General features: G+C 51.2%; 4 protein-coding genes across 7 annotated transcripts; 3 read left to right on the forward strand and 1 right to left on the reverse strand.

Moving 5' to 3' along the window:
• Positions 1-2,328: 2,328 nt before the first annotated feature.
• On the forward strand, positions 2,329-6,065 carry J3458_019970 (uncharacterized protein). 3 transcript variants are annotated; one of them, XM_007814392.2, is made up of 4 exons: positions 2,329-2,414; positions 2,478-3,639; positions 3,811-4,112; positions 4,179-6,065. In XM_007814392.2, the coding sequence occupies exons 2-4, from the start codon at positions 3,466-3,468 to the stop codon at positions 5,644-5,646; spliced, it is 1,944 nt and encodes a 647-aa protein (XP_007812583.2). In that variant the 5' UTR covers positions 2,329-2,414; positions 2,478-3,465; the 3' UTR covers positions 5,647-6,065. The 3 variants fall into 3 exon arrangements, with proteins under 3 accessions (XP_007812583.2, XP_065973405.1, XP_065973404.1); XM_066121788.1 differs by lacking the exon at positions 2,329-2,414 and having other exon boundaries at positions 2,687-4,112; XM_066121787.1 differs by lacking the exon at positions 2,329-2,414 and having other exon boundaries at positions 2,687-3,639; positions 3,811-6,065.
• A 983-nt stretch (positions 6,066-7,048) lies between these two features.
• On the forward strand, positions 7,049-8,177 carry rrg1 (Methyltransferase; the record flags this gene model as incomplete). The annotated part of the gene is made up of 2 exons (XM_066121789.1): positions 7,049-7,795; positions 7,872-8,177. The coding sequence occupies 2 exons, from the start codon at positions 7,049-7,051 to the stop codon at positions 8,175-8,177; spliced, it is 1,053 nt and encodes a 350-aa protein (XP_065973406.1).
• Positions 8,178-12,027: 3,850 nt separating this feature from the next.
• Positions 12,028-14,024, forward strand: J3458_019972 (uncharacterized protein; the record flags this gene model as incomplete). Its single annotated transcript, XM_007814394.1, has 3 exons — positions 12,028-12,203; positions 12,354-12,692; positions 12,752-14,024. 3 exons carry the CDS (start codon positions 12,028-12,030, stop codon positions 14,022-14,024), a joined length of 1,788 nt encoding a protein of 595 aa, XP_007812585.1.
• A 481-nt stretch (positions 14,025-14,505) lies between these two features.
• J3458_019973 (uncharacterized protein) lies at positions 14,506-18,281 on the reverse strand. 2 transcript variants are annotated; one of them, XM_066121791.1, is made up of 7 exons: positions 17,155-18,281; positions 16,891-17,101; positions 16,742-16,840; positions 16,570-16,671; positions 16,359-16,509; positions 15,908-16,307; positions 14,506-15,849 (listed from the first exon to the last, which is right to left on the reverse strand). In XM_066121791.1, the coding sequence occupies exons 1-7, from the start codon at positions 17,271-17,273 to the stop codon at positions 14,802-14,804; spliced, it is 2,130 nt and encodes a 709-aa protein (XP_065973408.1). In that variant the 5' UTR covers positions 17,274-18,281; the 3' UTR covers positions 14,506-14,801. The 2 variants fall into 2 exon arrangements, with proteins under 2 accessions (XP_065973408.1, XP_065973407.1); XM_066121790.1 differs by lacking the exons at positions 16,742-16,840; positions 16,891-17,101; positions 17,155-18,281 and having other exon boundaries at positions 16,570-16,735.
• Between the last annotated feature and the right edge of the window lie 1,321 nt (positions 18,282-19,602).

Genomic DNA, 19,602 nt, shown 5'->3' on the forward strand with positions numbered 1-19,602 from the left:
CATATCCCCGCTCAGACGTCGTCTCTAAAGACTTGGGTAAGAGGCATAGGTGAACAGCGGTCAGTCGGAAAATTTCCTGGGCTTATGAAAGTTATTGTTGAATTTCTTTTTGCAGCTGGGTTGGTAGCATGACGACTGGGCTCGACATCATCATGATCTATTCAGGTCTGGCAATCCAAGATTGCCTATTCTTTGCCCTTGAGCCAAGCCTCCAGCGCGACCAGACGTCTCCTTGTGGGTAGCACCAGTCACTGCCATGTTCTGTGGCCCGTTCGTACCCCTGTTCACTTCACCACTACCAGGTGCCTAGGTAGGTAGACTCGGCCTGTCCTGAACGCTGACGAACGTTGAAGGTGCTGCGGGATGTACTGCGGATGTACATTCATTCATTCCTCCTCCTCTCATGCACGCCCGAGCCCACATAGTCCTTGGGTTGACGAACCAACTTAATAATACAATAATAGTCGGCTCGGCCTCCCTTCTTGTGGACTGACTGGCAACGGCGGCCAATGGCGGGTGGTTCGGCCACCCACCATCCATCACCAAGACTTGGCGGGCCATTGAACTTGGAGGACGGACAGTGTTTCTCCTGTTGCTGGGCCAAGGGCCGATGATGGTGACGGGGAACTGAGGTTTGCGGGTTTGATTTTGTCAGCCTAGGCCAACACGAACCAGACAATTACGAACCTGGCGCTTCATGGTGAGGGCAATTCGTATAGAGGCCTCATTCGCAGTATTGTACACACATTCACTCCAGCGGGTGACGCCACATCAGCACCCAAAACGTATTGGTGTGTCTTCTGAACGCGGAAGGCTAGCTGGACGGCCTATTTGGGATGGGAGTCTCGCTTTGTCGTGTTGATGACTGGACTGGAAAGGATGACTTGTCTCACGTTGTGGATGACGGATGACGGATGATAAGTCCTGGGCGACGGGGAGCGGGCTCCATTGCTGGTACAACCTCGTGCCAGGTTGGGATGCTGATGCAACATTGGATATCTGCTGGCGCATTGGTGTGCGCCGCAGGACCCAGGCAGGCAAGCCAGTCTTTAATAATAATATACCGTGAGTCTGCAGCGAGCTGTTGAGGACCGGTTGACTGAGGGAGAATTGGAGCATTGGAATATTTTGAAGTGTTATCAGGGTTGGCACGCACACGAGTACGTGATCTCGGGGTCAATTGGGCCGACCATACACATTGCTTGGATGGTGTTGATACGAACTGCCTTGTCAGAAGCTCCAAAGTTCCCAACATGAATACCTACCTAGTGTACTTAAGTAGGTGGGTACATGTACTTTTTCGGACCAGAAATCAGTTCTACTCCGTACTCCGTGCTGTATCCCTTTGGCTGTGCTAAGGTGCCAGTCAGGTATCGAATTCTGGTTTTAGCCAATTAAAAACCCTACATTTAAAGATACTTAACCCCGCTAGGAAATAATAAGATAATAGAAGTACTAGCAATGCTATGAGTTACAAAGAGCTACATCGCACATATTACAGCCGAACCTAGCGTATGGGGCCTTTTTGACGCTAAAAAGGTACCCGTTAGGTATCGCAGAAAAAATGGGGCCGATACCTGACTGGCACCTTAGCACAGCCAAAGGGATTGAAGAGTTGCACGGGAACAAGATAGTACGAGGCGTCTTTCCCACACCAAGCACGCAGGCTGGAGGTGTGTTGTTTGACGATGTCGTGCTGCCTTGTGCCTTGTGCCTTACGAAAGGGGGCTTCGGCATCGCCTTGCCTTGCCATGCCATGTCAGGATAATGACACTTGGCATGTCCTTGTATGGCATCGCCTCACGGTACTCCGTAGGCTGAGCACGAGTTCGTTGTGAAGAGAGTGCAAGGAGCCCGACTCGACGTCTTCCTTGTACCTTGCTTCCCTTCCGGCGAGATGATGCGACGCCACGCCATGTCAGACTGGGTTGCCCTGGAAGACTCTCTTGCGTGGGCTTGCCGCACTCCGTATGCCGCACTCCGTGCTCCCAGCGTGGACAGCATGCATGCTGGGCGCCGTTCCATGTCTGCATCTGCGTATCTGCGTTTGCGTTTGCGTGTCTGCGTATTCTGATCTGCGTACTATTCTGGCCTGCGTTTGGCCTGCGGCGGCTTCGTCTTGGGCTTGGTCTGCTGCATCCACGTCCCACTAGACGTCTCACTCACGCCTTTTGTCGACAGCCACGCCCATGCCCACCTGGCCAGCCCACATGTCGTCGACTGGCGTACCTACCGCATGTACCTCGATACTTCAGTACAATACCCATGACGCATGTGCCCGCGTGTACTCAGGTCACTTCTTGTCTACACGCCTTGGGCCGTCCTCCACGGCTCCTCCGACCCCAGCAGTGTTTTCAGTTCTGCCATCGGCCGCCGCCCGAAGGGCACCAAGTTGACGGCACCTTGCTTCAATGGTGAGTCGCTGACCTCCAAGTACTTGACTTACTTAAAGTACTTACACATGTACCTCCGAGTAGGCACCTGGGCGCTCAAGCATCCGGTACCTTACTTGCCTGCCCAGGTGGTTATGCCCGTACAGCATGGCAGGAGCACCTTCCTCGCCCGCCTTCTGCTGGATGCCTCGACATCGATCCATCCAGGTGGTTCAAGCTCTTTGCTGTCCCCAGTCCAGTCCACTGTCCAGATGTCCCCAGTCCACGGTCCACAGTCCCCCGTCCCCGTCAGCCCGTCCCCCCCCCGTCCCTAGCTTGGTGCTGCTAGCCAACTGCTAGCCCACCTGAGGGGCCGGCCACCTGAGCACCAGCTGTTCCTGTCCTCCCCAACTTCCAGCCCTAACCCAATTCAGCTGGCCGTGCCCGCCCGTCACCTAAAGCCCGTGCCAGTGTCAGTGTCAGCGCCGCCCAGTGCCAGCGTCCACCCAGCCTTCGCCTCATCCTTCCTCTTCTTCCCGCCTCGGAACGCCATCAGGACAACCTCACTTCTCCTCCTCACTACCCTCTGTTGCTGTTGCCCAATGTGCCCTGCACGGTTGTTGGATACCTCACTTTTGTTTTGGCTTTTGGCGTCCCGAACCACTCGCATTGTGTCCATCCCACTCATTGCTGTCCCTTTGGGGACGCCGGCAGTGAATTGCCTCTGTGCCCTCTGTCAGCCACCTGATTCCGTCTCGGCTGCCCGAGCGTCTGATATTCACGACCATTTACGAACACGATAAGAGCGAAAACGTGCCGAGTGCATCATATCATGTAACTGACTGTCACGCCAACAATCATACCTTGAAGTTTGCACTGCAGGAAACTTCACGCCGAACCTGCCTAACCTTTATACTTTGCTTCGGCATCAATCGACTTGGAACCCTCGAACCTGCGCCTCACATCCCACCACGACTAGCAACCTAGCGCCGCTTGACTACGACACAGTCTGTTCGACGTCTTACGAAATCAACATAAAAACCAAAAACCCTTGCCTTCGGGTTTGCTTGTTGATCTACCACACACGACAACAATGAACTCTCTAAAGGTTCCCGACGGCGGTTGGATGCTGGCAGGCTCCGCCGACCAGGACTCTACGCTGCTACCGCAAGCATTCGTCGTCAATCTGTCTGATGATGTTGTGGAGCAAATGATCCGGAGTGCCCGCATGGGGGACGACCTGGAGTTGGAGTTGGGAAAACGGCCGGTAAGTTTCCTCTCAAAGGTCATCTTGTGTGTGCCTTGGCGCCATGTCCAATGCCTATTCTTGGCAAGTGCCAGGAAGGACTATGGTACGACGAGGGCACCTTTGAGGCTTCGTACTCAAAAGTACGCCACTTGATTATATTTATGTGCGATGCTAATAGACTTGACACAGATGTTACACTACGGACCCAATACGCATCGAATACCAGCCCCCGAGGAGGAAGTTCCCTTCGACCTGTACCTGACCAAGCCTTTCGAGTCGACTCGTCGTGCTGAGAGATTGCCACATGCGGGATCCGTCTTTAGGAAGCCAAAGTCCCCTCGTGTCTCTGAAAAGCAGGCTGTGCCGAGCACGAAAGAAACGGATGTCGGCAAGAAACCTTTGTCTAGTAAAGGCTCAGCGTCTTCTGGGCTTGATATGGATATTGAAGCCCTGCAAAATGGGTTGGCAGCTCATGATGCCGCCCGCGACCGGTAAGTTACAGGGCTCAACACCTTCTCAACGATGCCTTGGTGACCATGCGCTGACCGGAGTTGAAGCGCTCGCGTTGTCGAAAAGCTGCCTACGGGCAAGGGTACTGCCAAGGCTAAAGCCAAGGTTAAGCCCTTGGCCAATTATACATCTACCCCGAAGTCTATAGCAACTTCACCAGCGCTAAATGCCACCCGCTCGCCGAACCTCATTTCGCAAGTTTCAGCCTCCCAGCAAGTCATGGAACGAAAGAGGGAGCAAAGAGTTACACTGGTTCATGAATTGGCAGTAATGGATCGAACGACCGAGTATTTAAAGAATAAGTGGACTGGAAAGGAAGAAGATTTCCGGCCAACCTTGGAAAAGATGGCTGATTTGAACGATTTAAAGAAATGGACTATGAAAAAGTCATGTTGGAAGGAACTCGATGTTTGGAAGTACGATTATGGTTCCCAAGACGACCGCCAAACAGCGATTGACAACGCCGTTCGACAATATGACAAGCAACGACTATCGTCCTCTGAAGTAGAGTGGCAACGATTATTGCCCAAGGAAGAACGAGGGAAGGGAAAGTGCTTAAGTCGCTTGCAAGCCAACCTTGCAAAGGGTCCCGCTCAACCAGCACCAAAGATTAAGGCCGACGGTTCTGGCTCAAAAGAAGACACGGAAATCGCTGAGAATGATAAGCCTAAGAATGGAGGCGAAAGCATGTCTCGTTCAAACTCGACTTCATCGCGAACTAAGTCAAACAAGCTCTCGGCTCAGGAGGCCCAGACTAAGAGGCTATTGGGAAGTTCGAAATCTACAGCAGCCGCGCCAAAGCCATCCCCCACCAAGGCCAAACCAGCACGCAAGACTGAGAAGCGTGAGCTTTCTGCAGCCATTATTGAGAACTCTGACTCGTCTGGCGATGAGCCACCAATGATGAAATCAAAGCCTGTCCCAGCTAAAGCGAATAAAGCCAAGGACACAGTCATTGTGAACACTAGACCATCGGCACCAGCAAGGGAACCTGTCAAGAAGCCACATGTGAAGCGACCGAGGGAAGAATCCGACTCGAGCTCCAGCTCCGGCACGCCACTGTCGAAACGGATTAAGCCAAAGCAACCACTGCCTGCCCCCGGCTCCAGGCCGCTTGCCACAAAGAACAGCCAACAATTGCAAGCCCGTGCTGCGTCGTCCTCGTTCCGAAGCAAAAACACGAACAATACGTCTCCAACAAAGTCGTCACCGCTTGCGTCGTCTCCACCTACCAATGCATCAGACTTGGATGAGGAACCACCGATGCCCAAGAAGCGAAAGGCAGATAAAGAGGACAAGCCCATGTCGGTGAAGCGCCGAGCTGTGCCTTCCGATGTCTTGAACAAAGCACACAAGTTCAAGACATACTATCAGCAATATGAGACGTTGCACTACGAGATTACGGCGCTGGACAACCCACCCCATGAGAAGCTCGCTAGCCTGCTAGATTTGCGAGACCGATTGCAAATCATGAAGCGGGAGATTTACAAGCAATACTCTCCAGATCGAGAGTGAGGGGGAGATTTGTTGTTATTATATTAGTAGTTTTGAAGCCCTCTTGTGGGTCTCGACTTTTTTTTTTTCCCCTTTTATCATGACATTGCATGTTCGGCCTGGGAAGGAAGCGATATCTTTTTATTCTCTTTTGACATATTTCCTTTTATTTTGACCGACGAAACCGGCGTACACAGGATAGCGGAACTCAGCATTTGCATCAAGGACCAGGGATCGGGACCTTTTGCACGTATACACCGAGAACAGTGGCGGAAGCAGTGATGAAGACTGGAATGCGGAAGTCTACCAAAGATGACGAGAGAGGAGAGAACAAGACTTCGTATGGGCGATGCCTAGGAAGAGGGTTTTTAGTTGTTTTTTTTGATACCACAGCCTGACACAGGCATGAATACAAAAAAGTGTAGTAAAATTGATTGTGGGCCAATCACCTCTGTGTGCAGTGAGCGGCTGGATGGCGGTTGGATCCGTTCAGCGCAATGAGCCAAGTGCTGACACGGCTGTTTCAAGAGTTTTGTTGAAGCTGTTGGTTCTGCGGTCTGGGTTCGACACCGAGGCCAACTGCGTGGTGACGTCGACTGCAGTTGCAGATTGTTTCGGATGCTCGGTTCCGTGCCGATACGGAGTCGCAGGACCTGGGCCAACGCTCCTACTTACAAAAGGTTCTATCTATGGCATGTCCTCCGAACCCGGGAATGCTAAATGGACATAGTACAAAAATAATAATAATAAAGAAATAAAGGTCATTTCGCTTGCATTGCCGGTTTTATGCCTTGTCCGACGGGCCTTTGTACGATTATTTTTAAACTACGGGGTACCTTGGCGCGTGGGTGGTTGGCCCGTCCTTCGTATCCGAGACAAGAGAGACAAGAAAACAACCACGCATGGTTCCAAAGTCCCCAGAGTGCGGGACTTTCCAGAGAACAAACCGCCCGCCACTATTGCACCACCGCAGACCACCGAGCCTTCAATGTTTCTCTGGCGGCAGGCTCACGGGCTCTGCGTCTGTGAAGGCCAGGCTGCGCCGAGGCTGCCAGCGCCAAGAGCCGCCACGCCAGGGGTGCCTTGTGGGAATGCTGGGGCGGCAGTTTGGGAGCCGCACACGCCCGTTGGCTGACTGGGGCGAGGGGGGTGGGAACATCCTGCTGCATCTGAAAATCAGGGTCCTGGGCGAAGGAGAGAATTTCATCTGCTGTGTTTTTTTTGCGGGTGAATTCTCCTTTTTTTTTTTTTGACACACGCTCGTGGGCGTGTAAAGTATCCGGGTATATATTTTCGAATCGAACTCTAGGGAAACGATGGCTGTTTTTTGAGCGTCCTCGTCTTGCGAGACGAGCGAAGACGGACGGGTACGGACCTAAAAAAAAAAAAAAAAAAAAAAAAAAAAAAAAAAAAAACCACGAAAATGGCCTCATTGGACCTGCCCCAGGTCTACGAGAAGCCCGCCTACGAAACACTCCTCGCTGTCCTCGAAGGGCTTCGCCTCCAACCGCCTGTATGGAACCACCGGGCGGGACGCGCCGCCACCGCCCAGGAGCAGGAGTCGCTTGGTGCTCTGCGCAGGGCCGACGTGACGCGGTACATATCGACGATTGTGTCGTCGCCGCTGGGCTGGATCGCCAACGAGGAGCAGAGGGAGACGCTGTGGGATCTGGCAGCCCGGCGCATGTCTGAGAGGTGCGGCCGGGCGGCCATGGGCGACATTGTCCGCAGGTGGCCGTTTGAGACGGCCGACGGCGGCGTGGGCGCGTACGAGCCCTTTGAGCTGGTGATCCGGGAGCCCGCGCTGACGGGGGACTCGCTGGGCTTCAAGACGTGGGGGGCGTCGTATGTCCTCGCGCAGCAGCTGCCCAGGCTGGCCGCCACGTCGCTGTTCAGGCTGTTTGACGAGTCGTTGGGCCAGGAGGCGCCGGCCGTGCTGGAGTTGGGATCCGGCACGGGGCTGTTGGGGCTGGCGGCCGCCGTGCTGTGGAAGGTGCGCGTTTGCTTGAGCGATTTGCCGGCCATCACGGGGAACCTGAAGAGCAATGTCGATGGGAATAGGGCCGTGGTGGAGGCGAGGGGCGGAGAGGTGCATGTCGGCGCGCTGACCTGGGGCGGTGGCGAGGACGAGGTTGATCAGGAGCTGTTTGGGAGGGAGAATCAGTTCAAGGTATGGTTTGACACGCTTTTGCGTGTGACGACGTTGGGAACCCTGAGGACAAAATATAGCTGACGGAATTTTGTAGATTGTCCTGGCCGCAGACCCCATGTATGACGACAATCACCCGGCGCTGCTGGCATCTGCCATTGCCCAACACCTGGCGCTGGGCACGGAATCGCGAGCTGTGGTCATGGTACCTAAGCGTGACGGCACGACCATCAGGCTTCTGGAGGCGTTCAAACAGGCCATGCTTGATCTTGATGTTCCTCTGTTTTGTGTCGAGGAGGACGAGTTGGCCGGCCAGGATGATTGGGTAGGCGACGATGAAGAGGGCCATGTCCGATGTTGGTTGGGTGTGTTTTCACGCGGCGGCTCGCCCATTCCTGTTTAATGTCTGCGTCCGGGAGGTGTGGACAGCGCTGCTGTGAAGATTGGGGGTTCATGAATAGACGGCATACACTCTATACACTGGGATTGTAAAAACCACCGCGGCTCACGGTACCAATCAAGGCTACCTTGCGAATCAGCATCGTGACGGCAACGATTGTATGACTCAGCAGTTCGTGGCTAGAGTTCCGTGCCCGAAGGGTCCAAGGCCTCAGTAACAAGTGAGACTGTGCAGAGTATGGCTTCACATGCTCCGTATGAAGGCAATGATTCAATGGGATGCAAGCCCAACCGAGTAACGTTGTCAGTGAGCATCAAGCAATCATGAAGGTAGGTCTGACCTTGGGTTCATTGGGCCGCGGCATAGTCTGAATCATGTACAACATTGTGCGGATGAAGCAAGTATGCGAAAAAGAATGCGCTCATGAGGAGAACAAATACTTACATGGACTGAATGGCAACCTGGCCGTGCGCGTAAGCGGACGCATCGTCTTTTGTGCATTAAGGGGCAAAGGCCACAGCTCGGCCGCAATCTTCTTACAAGGTTTGTTCTTTGTTGTTCCTCTCACGCCTTTCCTTTGACCTTATGGTTTTGCTACGGTACCTGTGATAGGTATTCTGCGGCCATGTTCACACGCATGCGAAGCATGGAAATCGGACTGCTTACCATGTGCAACGGCTGAAACGACCACGACGAATGCCATCTTCTGAGTTCACTTGATGCCGTGATTTCACCACCATAAAGTCCCCAAACTCCACCCATTTATTTTTGCCTCCGGAATGTTGTGTTCGCATGGAAACAGGATGATAAATCAATAGCCAGTTCTGGACAATGGCTATAGGGTTGAAGCCAATGGCATACTTTGGTTTGACTGATCATCATGATGATTAGCCAAGCTTTGCCACTATGATATATGTCTCCATTGAGATTTTGTTATTGCAGACTACTAGGAATGCACCTACATCACTCGGCTTGCTCTTCAGGTATCCTTAAGGTTACAAATCGATGACTACAGAATATTAGTGGACTAGCGAATGTGGCTCGCTAGACTGCATAGCCTAGGTGTCAACGATTTCCCCGAACACTTACATTACCTTCGGCGACGTCGCTCAACTGCTATCAGTCACATTTTCAAGATATCCATGTAGGAATTTGAGCTCGCTTGTGTTTGGTCGCATTATTGACAAGGGAATGACGTCGACAAGATTCATCTCATGTTCCGCCAGTGTAAGGGCTATTTTTCTTGTCGAGTATTGCCACGACACCGTTAGACCTGTTGACGAATTCTGGTGATTTCGCACAGCGCCGCTGTAAAGACGCCAGATACTTACCTGCTTAATGTCAAAGTTATCTCGATAACGCTTAGGGGAATTAAAGGAAGCTGGTTTGGCTACTTCGTCCAAACCCAGTAGGAGGTTGTGCAAGGGCAGAGGCAGAAGAGAGTATGGCCTGATATCCACGACAATGCCAGGTTAGTGAATAAAAAGACAATCGGGTGTCTTTCCCAATCTTTCTTCTCATTTTTGCATGTGTTTTGATCGCGGTAAATGCACCCATATTCTGTTGTAGATTTGGTCAAGTTTGGTAAGTACCGCAAGTTCTAGGACCATAGCCTCGACGACGAAGGAAACAAGGATACACGGTGCTCGTATTTGGATGATTCAATCGTCTTGTCGAATGAGTATCATAATCAATATTGTAACTTGAAGCTACTGCTCTTTATTCTTTGTCCCGAACACTGCTGGCGGGTCGGTTCTGATTCATCGGGAAGAGGGGAGCCTGTCGCCATGAGAGGAGAAGGCTAGATTTTCAGTTTTATGGCCATAATATTCACAATATGGGAACGATAATTATCGTATCCTTCGGTAGTAGTTGGCGGCCCGTCTTTGTTCGACTTTTGTCTGTCTGCGCAAAACCACGGATGGTCAGGCCAAGGCTCTAGGCGATCATATCAAAGGAACCTATGACTATTTCATCATCTTGTGTGAAGAATATAGAACTTACCACATATTGATGCAATGACGGCCATTCTGTGTCCTCTTGGAGATGTACAGGTCCTGTGGGAACCGCCAGTCGCGTCTTGTCGATTCGAGTTGTCTGCACTGAACCACGATTTCGGACCTTTCTGCAAAAAGCATCTGATCTCTACCCATAGAATTGATCAGAACTCTATTTATGCCATTAGATAGCATTTAGTGCCTCGTAGTGCACCGTTGTGGATGTTGAGAACGAATCGAAGGCTAGGCTAAGCCATGGTGCGTCATTGTTGCAAGGATCGAAATTCACAAGACAACCCCGCCACTGGAACAAAGAGATGAAGCATGAAAATCTTCAAGGAAATCAAATAGGCGCATGGAATAACTTATTTCTTGTTGGATTTGTGATGAAATGTTGGGCGCATCGTTGGTAGATGTTCGAGTTTGCGATGCGGTGGAGTGCAGAGGAGAAGTAGTCTGTCGTGGCCGGCTCTGCTTTGTACGGCCAAGCCAGACGTTTGGCAGTTCAGGGAGGGAAGGAACAGTCGAGCTATTTATTGCCATAGAAGGCCACGGATGCAACAACTTGCTCAGCATGGCTTACATCCGGCTACACATACAAGAGGAGGACTGGGAGTGTCAGGGGAATAGAGTATTGTGAGAACTTGTACAAAGCCAAGAGCCCGAACAAATGCACAGCAAGAAGAGGATGCTTCTTATTATTCCTTATTTGGCTTCCCTTCCTGTAGACGCCCCATGCAGAATCCGAAGACATAGCAATGGCATCAGGTCCTGCTACACGTAGCCGGCGGAGGACACAGGCAACATTGGACGAATAATGACCAAACACAAAACACGAAGGACACTGAATAATGATTGAAGTATCATATGACTCGCCCCAGTCACTGAATTACGCAGCAATGATAAAGGGGAGCCGTCAAAGCTTTGCCAGCCGGCGTCATCTGCCGTATGCTTGACTCTACACTACGCTTGTCTGGCCCACGTTATTGGGCAATATATCCTTGAGCCCTCTGATGCTAGACTTGTGATACTGTTTGTCTCTTCCTCCTCCTCGGCCCTTTCACCGTCCCCACCTGTTGTTTACCTTTCAATCTTCTCTCTCCCAAGTACTCTCGTTTTCCTCCCACGCCCCTTGGCTTTCTTTCTTCTCGCCTACGTACTGCTGACTATCACCAGCAATTCATCCGACTTTCCGCCATCACACCGCCAAGCAACTGCAGCGGTCTGAGCTAAAACACCCCAACTCGGTTGGGTCTCGTGTCACATCTCGGCTTCATCGTCGACGTGTCGCCCGCTTTACGATACAGTGATTATTCGCGCGGAACCAAACCAGAGAGATTTGCCCATCTGATCGACCTGCTCTTCTTCTTCACTCCTTTTTGATCCTTCTTGCAAAAATCTCCCCGGACCTAGCAACGCTCGGGACAACCAACGTCTACCCCCTTTTCAACGACAGCGGTACACAGGCTCATTCTTATCCTCGTCTGCAGTTGGCTTCAAGTGGTCTGTGATGGCATCCGATCCCAAGTGAGTCTGCGTGTTTCCATAGGGTATCTGTGCAAACAAGTCATCTTGCTGTGGCGCCAACTGGCCGACCTATATATCTTCTTCATCCCTCTCTCTTTCAGAGGCGTTTGTGTCTCTGACGATTCCGCAAGAAATCATACTCTGAAGTAGCTTTGCGATCCCCTATTATATACTATTCCCTTTATTCTTTCTCCGGCGCACTTTCAAGATCTTTGCGTTTGCTTTGTTTTTTTCTTTGTATCAGATCGCTTGTGCGCCTCGCCGCATCAACGCCTCGATTTCTTCTTTCCCCCTTTGTGTCAACCGAGATACGTCCGCCAGATACCGAGATGGCGGGCTCTCAACAGTACAAAAATGTCGAGATACACTACGTTCTCAAGGCTATTCACATGAGAATGCCGTCCGATTGGGTTCGCATGAGGTTCGAGCAGCGCTTCAACCGCAAGCTGAGTGAGAACCAAGTTCGTTACTTGAAGAACAAATATGGCAGAGATCCCCGGTTCGGGTAAGCTCTTTTTCAATTGGCAGTATTTTGTCCATTGTAGTTGCTCGTACAGTTATTGTTGTGGAGAGACGGATCGCGTATTCAACCGACGCCACCGCTTGTCTCATTCTTGAACTCGCTCTCGAAGCTGACTATTATTCCCCTTCACAGCACTCCTGTTGCCAACAGCACCTCCACCTTTGGAGCACCGAACCCACGGATTGGACCAGGTTACTGGCCACCTGATGACATCTTGGCTATCGACTACCAAGCTTTTGAAGAACGCGGTGACGACGTCGCCGAACCAAACCTCCGTGTTGTTGCTCCTATTAGCGGCATCATGGCCCCAACGCCTTCACCCATGGCTCCTCATGTCCCCGTTGTTCGGTCTGGAGGCCCTGATGGCAGTGAGCTAGCTGGAGCCCTCGGCGCCCATACTACCTCCGTGACTGGCCAGAAGCGTGCGCGTGGCAAGGATGAAGAGGAAGAGGTTGACGGCTTGACCGAAAAGTGTGTTGGTCTGCCCTAATGACTTGGAGCACCGAGACTAACCTTGAGCCTTCCTCCAGTCGTCTTCCAAACTTCCACAAGACATCCCGCGTCGATGCCTCTGCAAGCTGCACCGATCACTTTTCTCGGCCGGAGTACTCTGCCGCCTTTCTGGGCCCTCCTCCCATATATGGAAATGATACAATGCTCTCAAGCGATGGGGCTTTCACTCCTACTCCTCTTGGACCAGTTCTTCCAGCATGTCCTCCTGTTGCGCGAACTCCCACATTCTGCCTGAGTGGTCCAGTTCATACCTATGCACTTGGACAGGCAAACCAGTTACCCATGAACTCCTTCCATTACACTCAGCTCCGCCCCATGGGACAATGCATAGCCAATAACATGTATACTGATGCTCTTACTTTTCAAGACGATGCATACGCCGATGTGTCGGGTAGAACAAGACACGGCGTCCCAGGCGATATGAGCACGGTTCCATTCTGTAACCGAAATGCGAACTTTTCCTTCAATGGTGGTTTTGGACAGCATGTTTCTAACGACTTGAGCGTCCCCGGCCTTGGTTACCAGCATGGCCCAAAAGGTGGTTTTGATGGCTTTGGCCAGACCTCCGCAGTGCCATATCCATGGGACCTCAACAGCACCTTCGTTCATCCGTGTATGGATCTTTTGAACTCGACACCCAGTTTCCTTGGACTCGATAACACCTCAGCTATAGGCACACAAAATTACACACCACATCAAGTTTCTGAGCACTACTCCCCCTTTACGCCCGCCTCGAATATGACACAGCCGGCGGTATCGCTCCAACCCGTCAGCAACCAAGTTCCGCAGCAGATATCGCTTGATGGCGCAGCCGTCCCAGAGACGAATTCTTGCGGCAATCTAAAGACGATACTCAACAACAACGGACTTGATCATGCGGCATCCAAGGAATATAGAGAACGATTGGACAGAGAGTTGGTAGAGAGTCTATCTGTCCATGGCTCTGATACTAATAGCCTGCATTTCTTTTCCGACTTTCCTTCCTCCTCTAAGTGCGCTTTCAACCAGAATTTCGATGTCGCGCATTTGGCCACAAATATGAACGCCTCTACAGCCAAAACTGCTTCTTCGGATGAAGTATTTGAGACATACATTTGTGATCTTGATCGCTCTACGACGGCCTCAACCGTCTGTACTCGCGCAACTTCGGTTTCTCAGCTCAGTGAGCCTGTCCATAAAGAGAAAGAACACAACGAGAACAGGCTTGAGGTTGAACGCCCCAAGGAAAGTCTCACGACCAGCGCGGCTCAGGCTGCACTTGGCGTTTCTAGGCAAACAGAAGAGAAGTAAACGGGTTCTAGTTGGTGCATTTCGTTCTTCGGCGGGGATTATTAAGCGTGCCACTAAAAATGGTTCTTGCGCGTGCGACTTTCCTTCTTTGAGATATTCGTTTACCTTTGTTGATTCGTTTTTATTGTCAACTTTGGACCATGGACGCGGGAAGATCAGCCTATTTTGGCAATGACTGAAGAATGGAGAGTCTGGGTTTGAAAGAAGGGATTTGGAAGTTTTTTCTTTCTTTTGTTCTTTCTTGTGTTCTTTCTTTTTAATATCTTTGCGAAAGAGTGAAATGGAGTTCATGAGATCAGGTTTAGTGAGAGTTTTGACGAATTGGACGAGATGCTGAGAACGGATATGGCCTCAGCAGGATCGGGGGAACTTCGCTACTAGGAAAGGGAACTCGAATAAGTTCCAGGTTTGGACAAAGTTAGGTATTGTCCTTGAGACCAATACAGAACACTGCTACGTCTGAAAATAATGATAAAGAAGTTGACTGAAGTGAAGTAGATTGATCGTCATAAGCCTATACAGTGATAACTCCCATACCCACCAAGCGTGACAGAGTCAAAAGAGTTGAAAGCAAAGGAGCCAAAAAAACAAGGGTAGAAGTAAGGGGGTATCTATTGCGATGTGACAAGTTCAATTGAGCGCCACATCTCGCTCTTTTGTAGCGCTATCCGCTTGGACAAAGGTTCAGTGCCAACGAGAAAAGAAATAACACAAGGATATAGTCTCCAATGAAGTATAATCGTAAACATTTAAAGTTGTCAACTCGTAATCCAAATTCTAGACGGCGATGCTGACGTTTCTTCTTGATTCAGCTTCATCGACGCCAAATTGAAAGACAAATTTGAAAAGGTCGCGGAGATAGGCATGTCGTGGAGAACTATTGCTCATGGCCAGGACACTCTTCGCCATGTCCTGAGCCATTGCCCGTTTTCCACGAAGGGGCAAGGCGTGATTCCGTGGAAGGAAATTGTCTGATAGAACAGAGCTTTTATATTGCTGCAGGAGCGTGGCATGGCTAGATAGGGAACCGAAGGAGCCAGTAGGTAAACCTTGAACAAACTTGTGCAGCACTGTGGACTCGGACATAGTATCTTGGATAGCGTCCCGATTAAATCCCATGTTCATGGCCGCTCGGAGAACCAGCAACTTTGATCTTGAGATATTGGGGTCTTCCGTTGCGGCAGTTGTGGTTGCTGTGCTCGAAGTTCGATTACTACCCCGTGAATAGCTGGACATGTTGGACGTGTTACTCGACCATCTCCCCCCAAGACCCGTATCGCTTGTGGTACCGAGTACCATAATGTTGGGCATCTGGGGAGATCGACTTTCTGGAGAAATAGGGGTGTCTTCAAACTCGGTTACAGGAGTTTCCGGAACTGGTGGCGGTTTGCGTGGCCGCTCTTCCTGATGGCTGCTTTTAACACTTTCCCTTTTTGAGTGCAATGATGAGCGATTTGACTGTCGGCTCTCTCTGCCCGATTGCTCCACAGGTTGCTGAGGGAAAAAGCTTGTCTGGTTTGGTCTGGGGGTATTTCTGTCAGGGCGAATCTGGGTCCAACCATCTCTGAAAATGTCGCAAAGATCCCAGCATGCTTGGACAGCAGACCCAAGTAGTTCCTCATCTACAGGATTTCCATCCCGTTTGTTTTGGCGAAGACTGAACAGCATTTCAGCCAGGGTCCAGCAAGCACTTAGGAGGTGATCTGTCTCTTCTGCTAATTCACTACGCTGTTTCATCAGGCGATGGCAGAGTGTGATGTAAAAGTCGAGAGTTCTCTCCCTGAACGGTTCTGGTAGCTTTCTACTATCCTGAGCGCTGTAAAGGCTACATCTCTCATGTTAGCTATTGCACTCGTTGGTAGTCCGTCACAGAAGGTCCTTACTGATTGTTCAGCTCAAAGCTCACGCGAAGCACCGAGTCCGAAGTCTCGTCTTTCTTTTGGCGGACATCAAAAAGAGCTTGACAAAAGTCTCGACACAGTTCCAAGTTCATTCTTACATTGTGAGAAGCCAAGTCCTCGTCTTGGTTGTCGTAAAGGCGCTGACAAAGCTTCCAACAAGTTTTCCAAGCCTTCTCGTGGGCGTCGGGCGTCCCAGAACTGTAGAACACTCGTGCTCTGTGGATTGCACTAAGGCTAGCCAGTGTGTTGCAGAGTGTCCAACACTCCTTTAGCGCTGCCCTCAGAGCTGTAATTTCATCATCAGCAGGCCGTAAGAATGGAGTAGCAGAATAATCATCGTTGCCATCGTCGTCCTCTTCGGCCTCAGTCTGTTCATCGATCTCTACCAGTCTGTCAGCCACAGAATCTCACTGGAAAGAGCCTGAGTACATACTTTCGAGGCTACTAGTACTACTGGATCTCAACCGGCTCCCATCATCTAGCATATTTTGAAGGTCCTGAGCTCGGGGAGTTGCGCTGTCAATAGTGTATCGAACTGGCTTTACATCCGTCGAGATAGGGGGCCGAGGGGGCTGTGATGTGGGCTATAGAAGACAACGAGTTAGCTGTCTGCCTGACAACATCTGTTGCACATGTCGGCTTGCCTTTTGCATAGGACTACCAAGTGCAGCCGAGTTTTTCTCCTCTCCTCTGGGGGAGGACCGATCGCTAGGCTGGCTTTGTTGAGCCGTGGATTCTGTGGAAGTCTGGTAGATGTTAAAACCAGGCTATTCTTAACGATCGAAACATCCCAACCGTGGAAACTGAAACACTTACCCAACTAGCAAAGCTCTCAGGTGCATGAATGACTGAGACAGCCTCATCACCACTTGCCTGCCGAAGACTTTCGGGCAAATTTGTGGAGAGCATGAGAAGCTATCTAGAAGTTAAAATGGCTTCGATGCTCGATTTGCGGGTTGACATACTTGGGAGCTCTGCGACATATCTCCATAGTGTGTTTGTTCCACCTCTTCTAAAGCATCGTCTTCAATCTCAGTGGTTTCTGTCCCATTAGAAGTCACGGGAGATGGTCCTACAATGTCACTTGGGCTTAGAACGTTCATCGAGTTTGAAGATACGCGATTGACGGAATTTGGCCGCAACATAGTCGAATCTGTTACAGGTGGAGGAGAGGAGCTGATATACTAAGTTAGAAGTCGTCATCCATAACTGTTCGGGAAGTAACTTACACGGCTCTGTATGACGACCGCACTCCCTCGGTTTCTGCCGAGGCAGACATGTCGCCCTCTTTATTAAAAGGAAATTGCAAGTTTCCAGCTGATGATCTAAGAGGTGCCTCAAGAGCCATGATTGGATGGCAGTAAATACGCGATGGTCGACAGAAAAGTCCAAAGTGGTGTAGGCTATGAAATGTAAATATAAATTTAGTGGTGCAGTGAGTGTGATGCAAGCCTGCGGTGCACCTTTAACATGCCCCGGTTAGCTACAAGTTCAGCCAGTTCCGAGGAGACACTGTGATCACCACAGCGAAGCTATAATGGAAGTGAGGTATGCCTGGCCGAACTGTATTAGACCGGTGCATGAATGGTGGTTGAGACGAGGTGATCCACGAGGTCGCAATAGCTGGCCTACCTCGTTAGCAGACTTCCAGAATCGAAGCGACAGCAGGACGTCCGAACGATATGCCTCCAGATGGAGGGCTGGGAGGATTAGGGTCGGGAGTAACGGGCGGGCGTCTGTGGTTTAAAGAGGCTCCGCGCAATGAGTGGTTACGGTCAGGTTGGCTGATAGACAAGGGTGATTGGACCCCCATATGTATGCGTCCAACTAGGCTGCAGTAGGCTGAAATGCACCCCTGTGAGATTCTGTGTTATAGCGATTCACAGCAGCAGGTGGGCGTTGGTTGTCGGAAGCGCCAGGCTGTCTGTTCAGTCCGTGTATAGGCAGGTAGAAGGATTGAACCAGGTGAAAAGTGGAAGCGTCAGCAGCCTCAAAGTTGTGGGAGATCCTGAGCAATCTCCAAGGACCGCCGGAATTAGTAAAGTGGCCAGCAAAAGAGTAGGTTGAAAAGGGTGCCTTGGTGATGCTCAGGCGCAGCCATCCAACCAAACTCAGACATGAGGGGCTTGGGGCCCCGTGTTGGAAACTGTTATCCTGGTGATAATGTTGGCTCATTTGATGATGAACAGAGCAACCTTGGGCCGAATGATCTGACCGGCGGGTTCCCGTCCCTCAATGAGCCACGTCGGAGGCTTTGTTTGGGAAGTCAGAACCGCCAGCACCAGGAAGGCATTGCAAACTTTTGCTCCGGGGCGATATGGAAAGAGAAATACGAAGCATGAGCCGTAGCTAGTGGCAGACAACCAACAAACTCGAACAAGCTGTTGGTTCATGTGAATCGCAACACCAGGAGGGCGAAAGGCGTACTCAAGTTGCATGCACTATCCCCCAAACAGATGTTGAGTGTCTTATTTCCACAGCCAACGCGTGACGAAAACCAAAGTTTCCCAACCGGCAAGAAAGCAAGCGGGTTGTCCCATCAAGAACAGAGAAAGCGGCTGGGCCCTTCTCGATCCAATCTAGCGCACCATCCCCATCAGCCAGGTCCGCGCTCTCTTCGCTATTGTCCCCTCTTGCCGCAACGGCCCAGAGCTCTTTGTTCCAGCCACTCACATATCGCGTTACTCGTCGTGGTGGAGGTGAAGGACGAGCCCCGATGCGGCCAACGCGTGGGGCTGCATGAAGGGCAACAGGCCTCGGCGCTTAACTCTGGCGAGTGGGTTTGCGGCTCGCTTCCGGCGACAGGTCGCAATTCGTTGATAGATATTCCATCCTCGCAGAAAGGGTGTGCGTGGCAGACTCCATCGTCTTGCATCTTTTTGCCCGCCTCTGGCCAGCTGATGGGAAAGACATTCAGGTACAGCTCGCGCGTGCCTCAGGTATCCCTGCTATGTCGTGAAGGATTCGAGATGTAAATCCTCTGGCAGTGTGTCCTGGCAGGCGGTTTGGGAGGGGTGTTTGAGCAGAATCGATGAACGTGATTCGCAGCAAGTGAGCACGCTCTTGCTTGTCTAGCTGTTTTGCAAAGTGCACGCTGACATCCTGGTCAGGATTGTATAATCTTCACCGGTGAAGACCTTCCTTCAAGCTTCCAGCATCAGGTAGGAGCTCTCACAAGGCTTGTGCAACCAACCTCCCCGTCGCATGGTCTAAACGCGCATTTTGATCGATAAGTTTGAGCTTGGCCGCTCCGTTTGAACCATGTCTCGGTATCAGTTTGAGAAGCACATAAATAGTTGCAGGCGCATTGGTAGATACTGCATACTGTCCGTGGACGAATACCAGACCCAGGCTCTCGTTGCCTTGTTTCTCAGTGGCGGTTTAGTCCCGAAGATCTGGTCAGGGCGGCTTCAACATCAAATCAGGCCGGGCAGGTGGAGCCCGACACCTGCGCGACTGGGGGGTTGCCTAGACTCTAGCAAACGACCAAGTCAAGAGGCGTTGGCTTGTAGTTTGTGTGCAGGTGCGTGATTTGAAAGGAGGATTTTCACACTCAGAATTTGGACTGTGGAGCGCAGCAGGGGTGGTTATTTGAAATTGCTCCAGGGAAGGAGCAGCCTCCGTGAAATCGTTTTGGGCTTGGTACGTACGTCTCTCCTAGATAGCATCTTTTGTCT

Source organism: Metarhizium acridum (genome assembly GCF_019434415.1).
Source record: "Metarhizium acridum strain ARSEF 324 chromosome Unknown scaffold_568, whole genome shotgun sequence".
Classification (NCBI taxonomy): Eukaryota; Fungi; Ascomycota; class Sordariomycetes; order Hypocreales; family Clavicipitaceae; genus Metarhizium; species Metarhizium acridum.

Coding starts and splice junctions, on each gene's coding strand:
- J3458_019970 (XM_007814392.2), top strand. CDS start 3,466: ATGAACTCTCTAAAGGTTCCCGACGGCGGTTGGATGCTGGCAGGCTCC. Junction 3,640..3,810: donor TGGAGTTGGGAAAACGGCCG/GTAAGTTTCCTC, acceptor GACTTGACACAG/ATGTTACACTACGGACCCAA. Junction 4,113..4,178: donor CATGATGCCGCCCGCGACCG/GTAAGTTACAGG, acceptor CCGGAGTTGAAG/CGCTCGCGTTGTCGAAAAGC.
- J3458_019973 (XM_066121791.1), bottom strand. CDS start 17,273: ATGGCTCTTGAGGCACCTCTTAGATCATCAGCTGGAAACTTGCAATTT. Junction 16,672..16,741: donor CTGAGAGCTTTGCTAGTTGG/GTAAGTGTTTCA, acceptor AACATCTACCAG/ACTTCCACAGAATCCACGGC. Junction 16,510..16,569: donor TTGGTAGTCCTATGCAAAAG/GCAAGCCGACAT, acceptor TGTCTTCTATAG/CCCACATCACAGCCCCCTCG.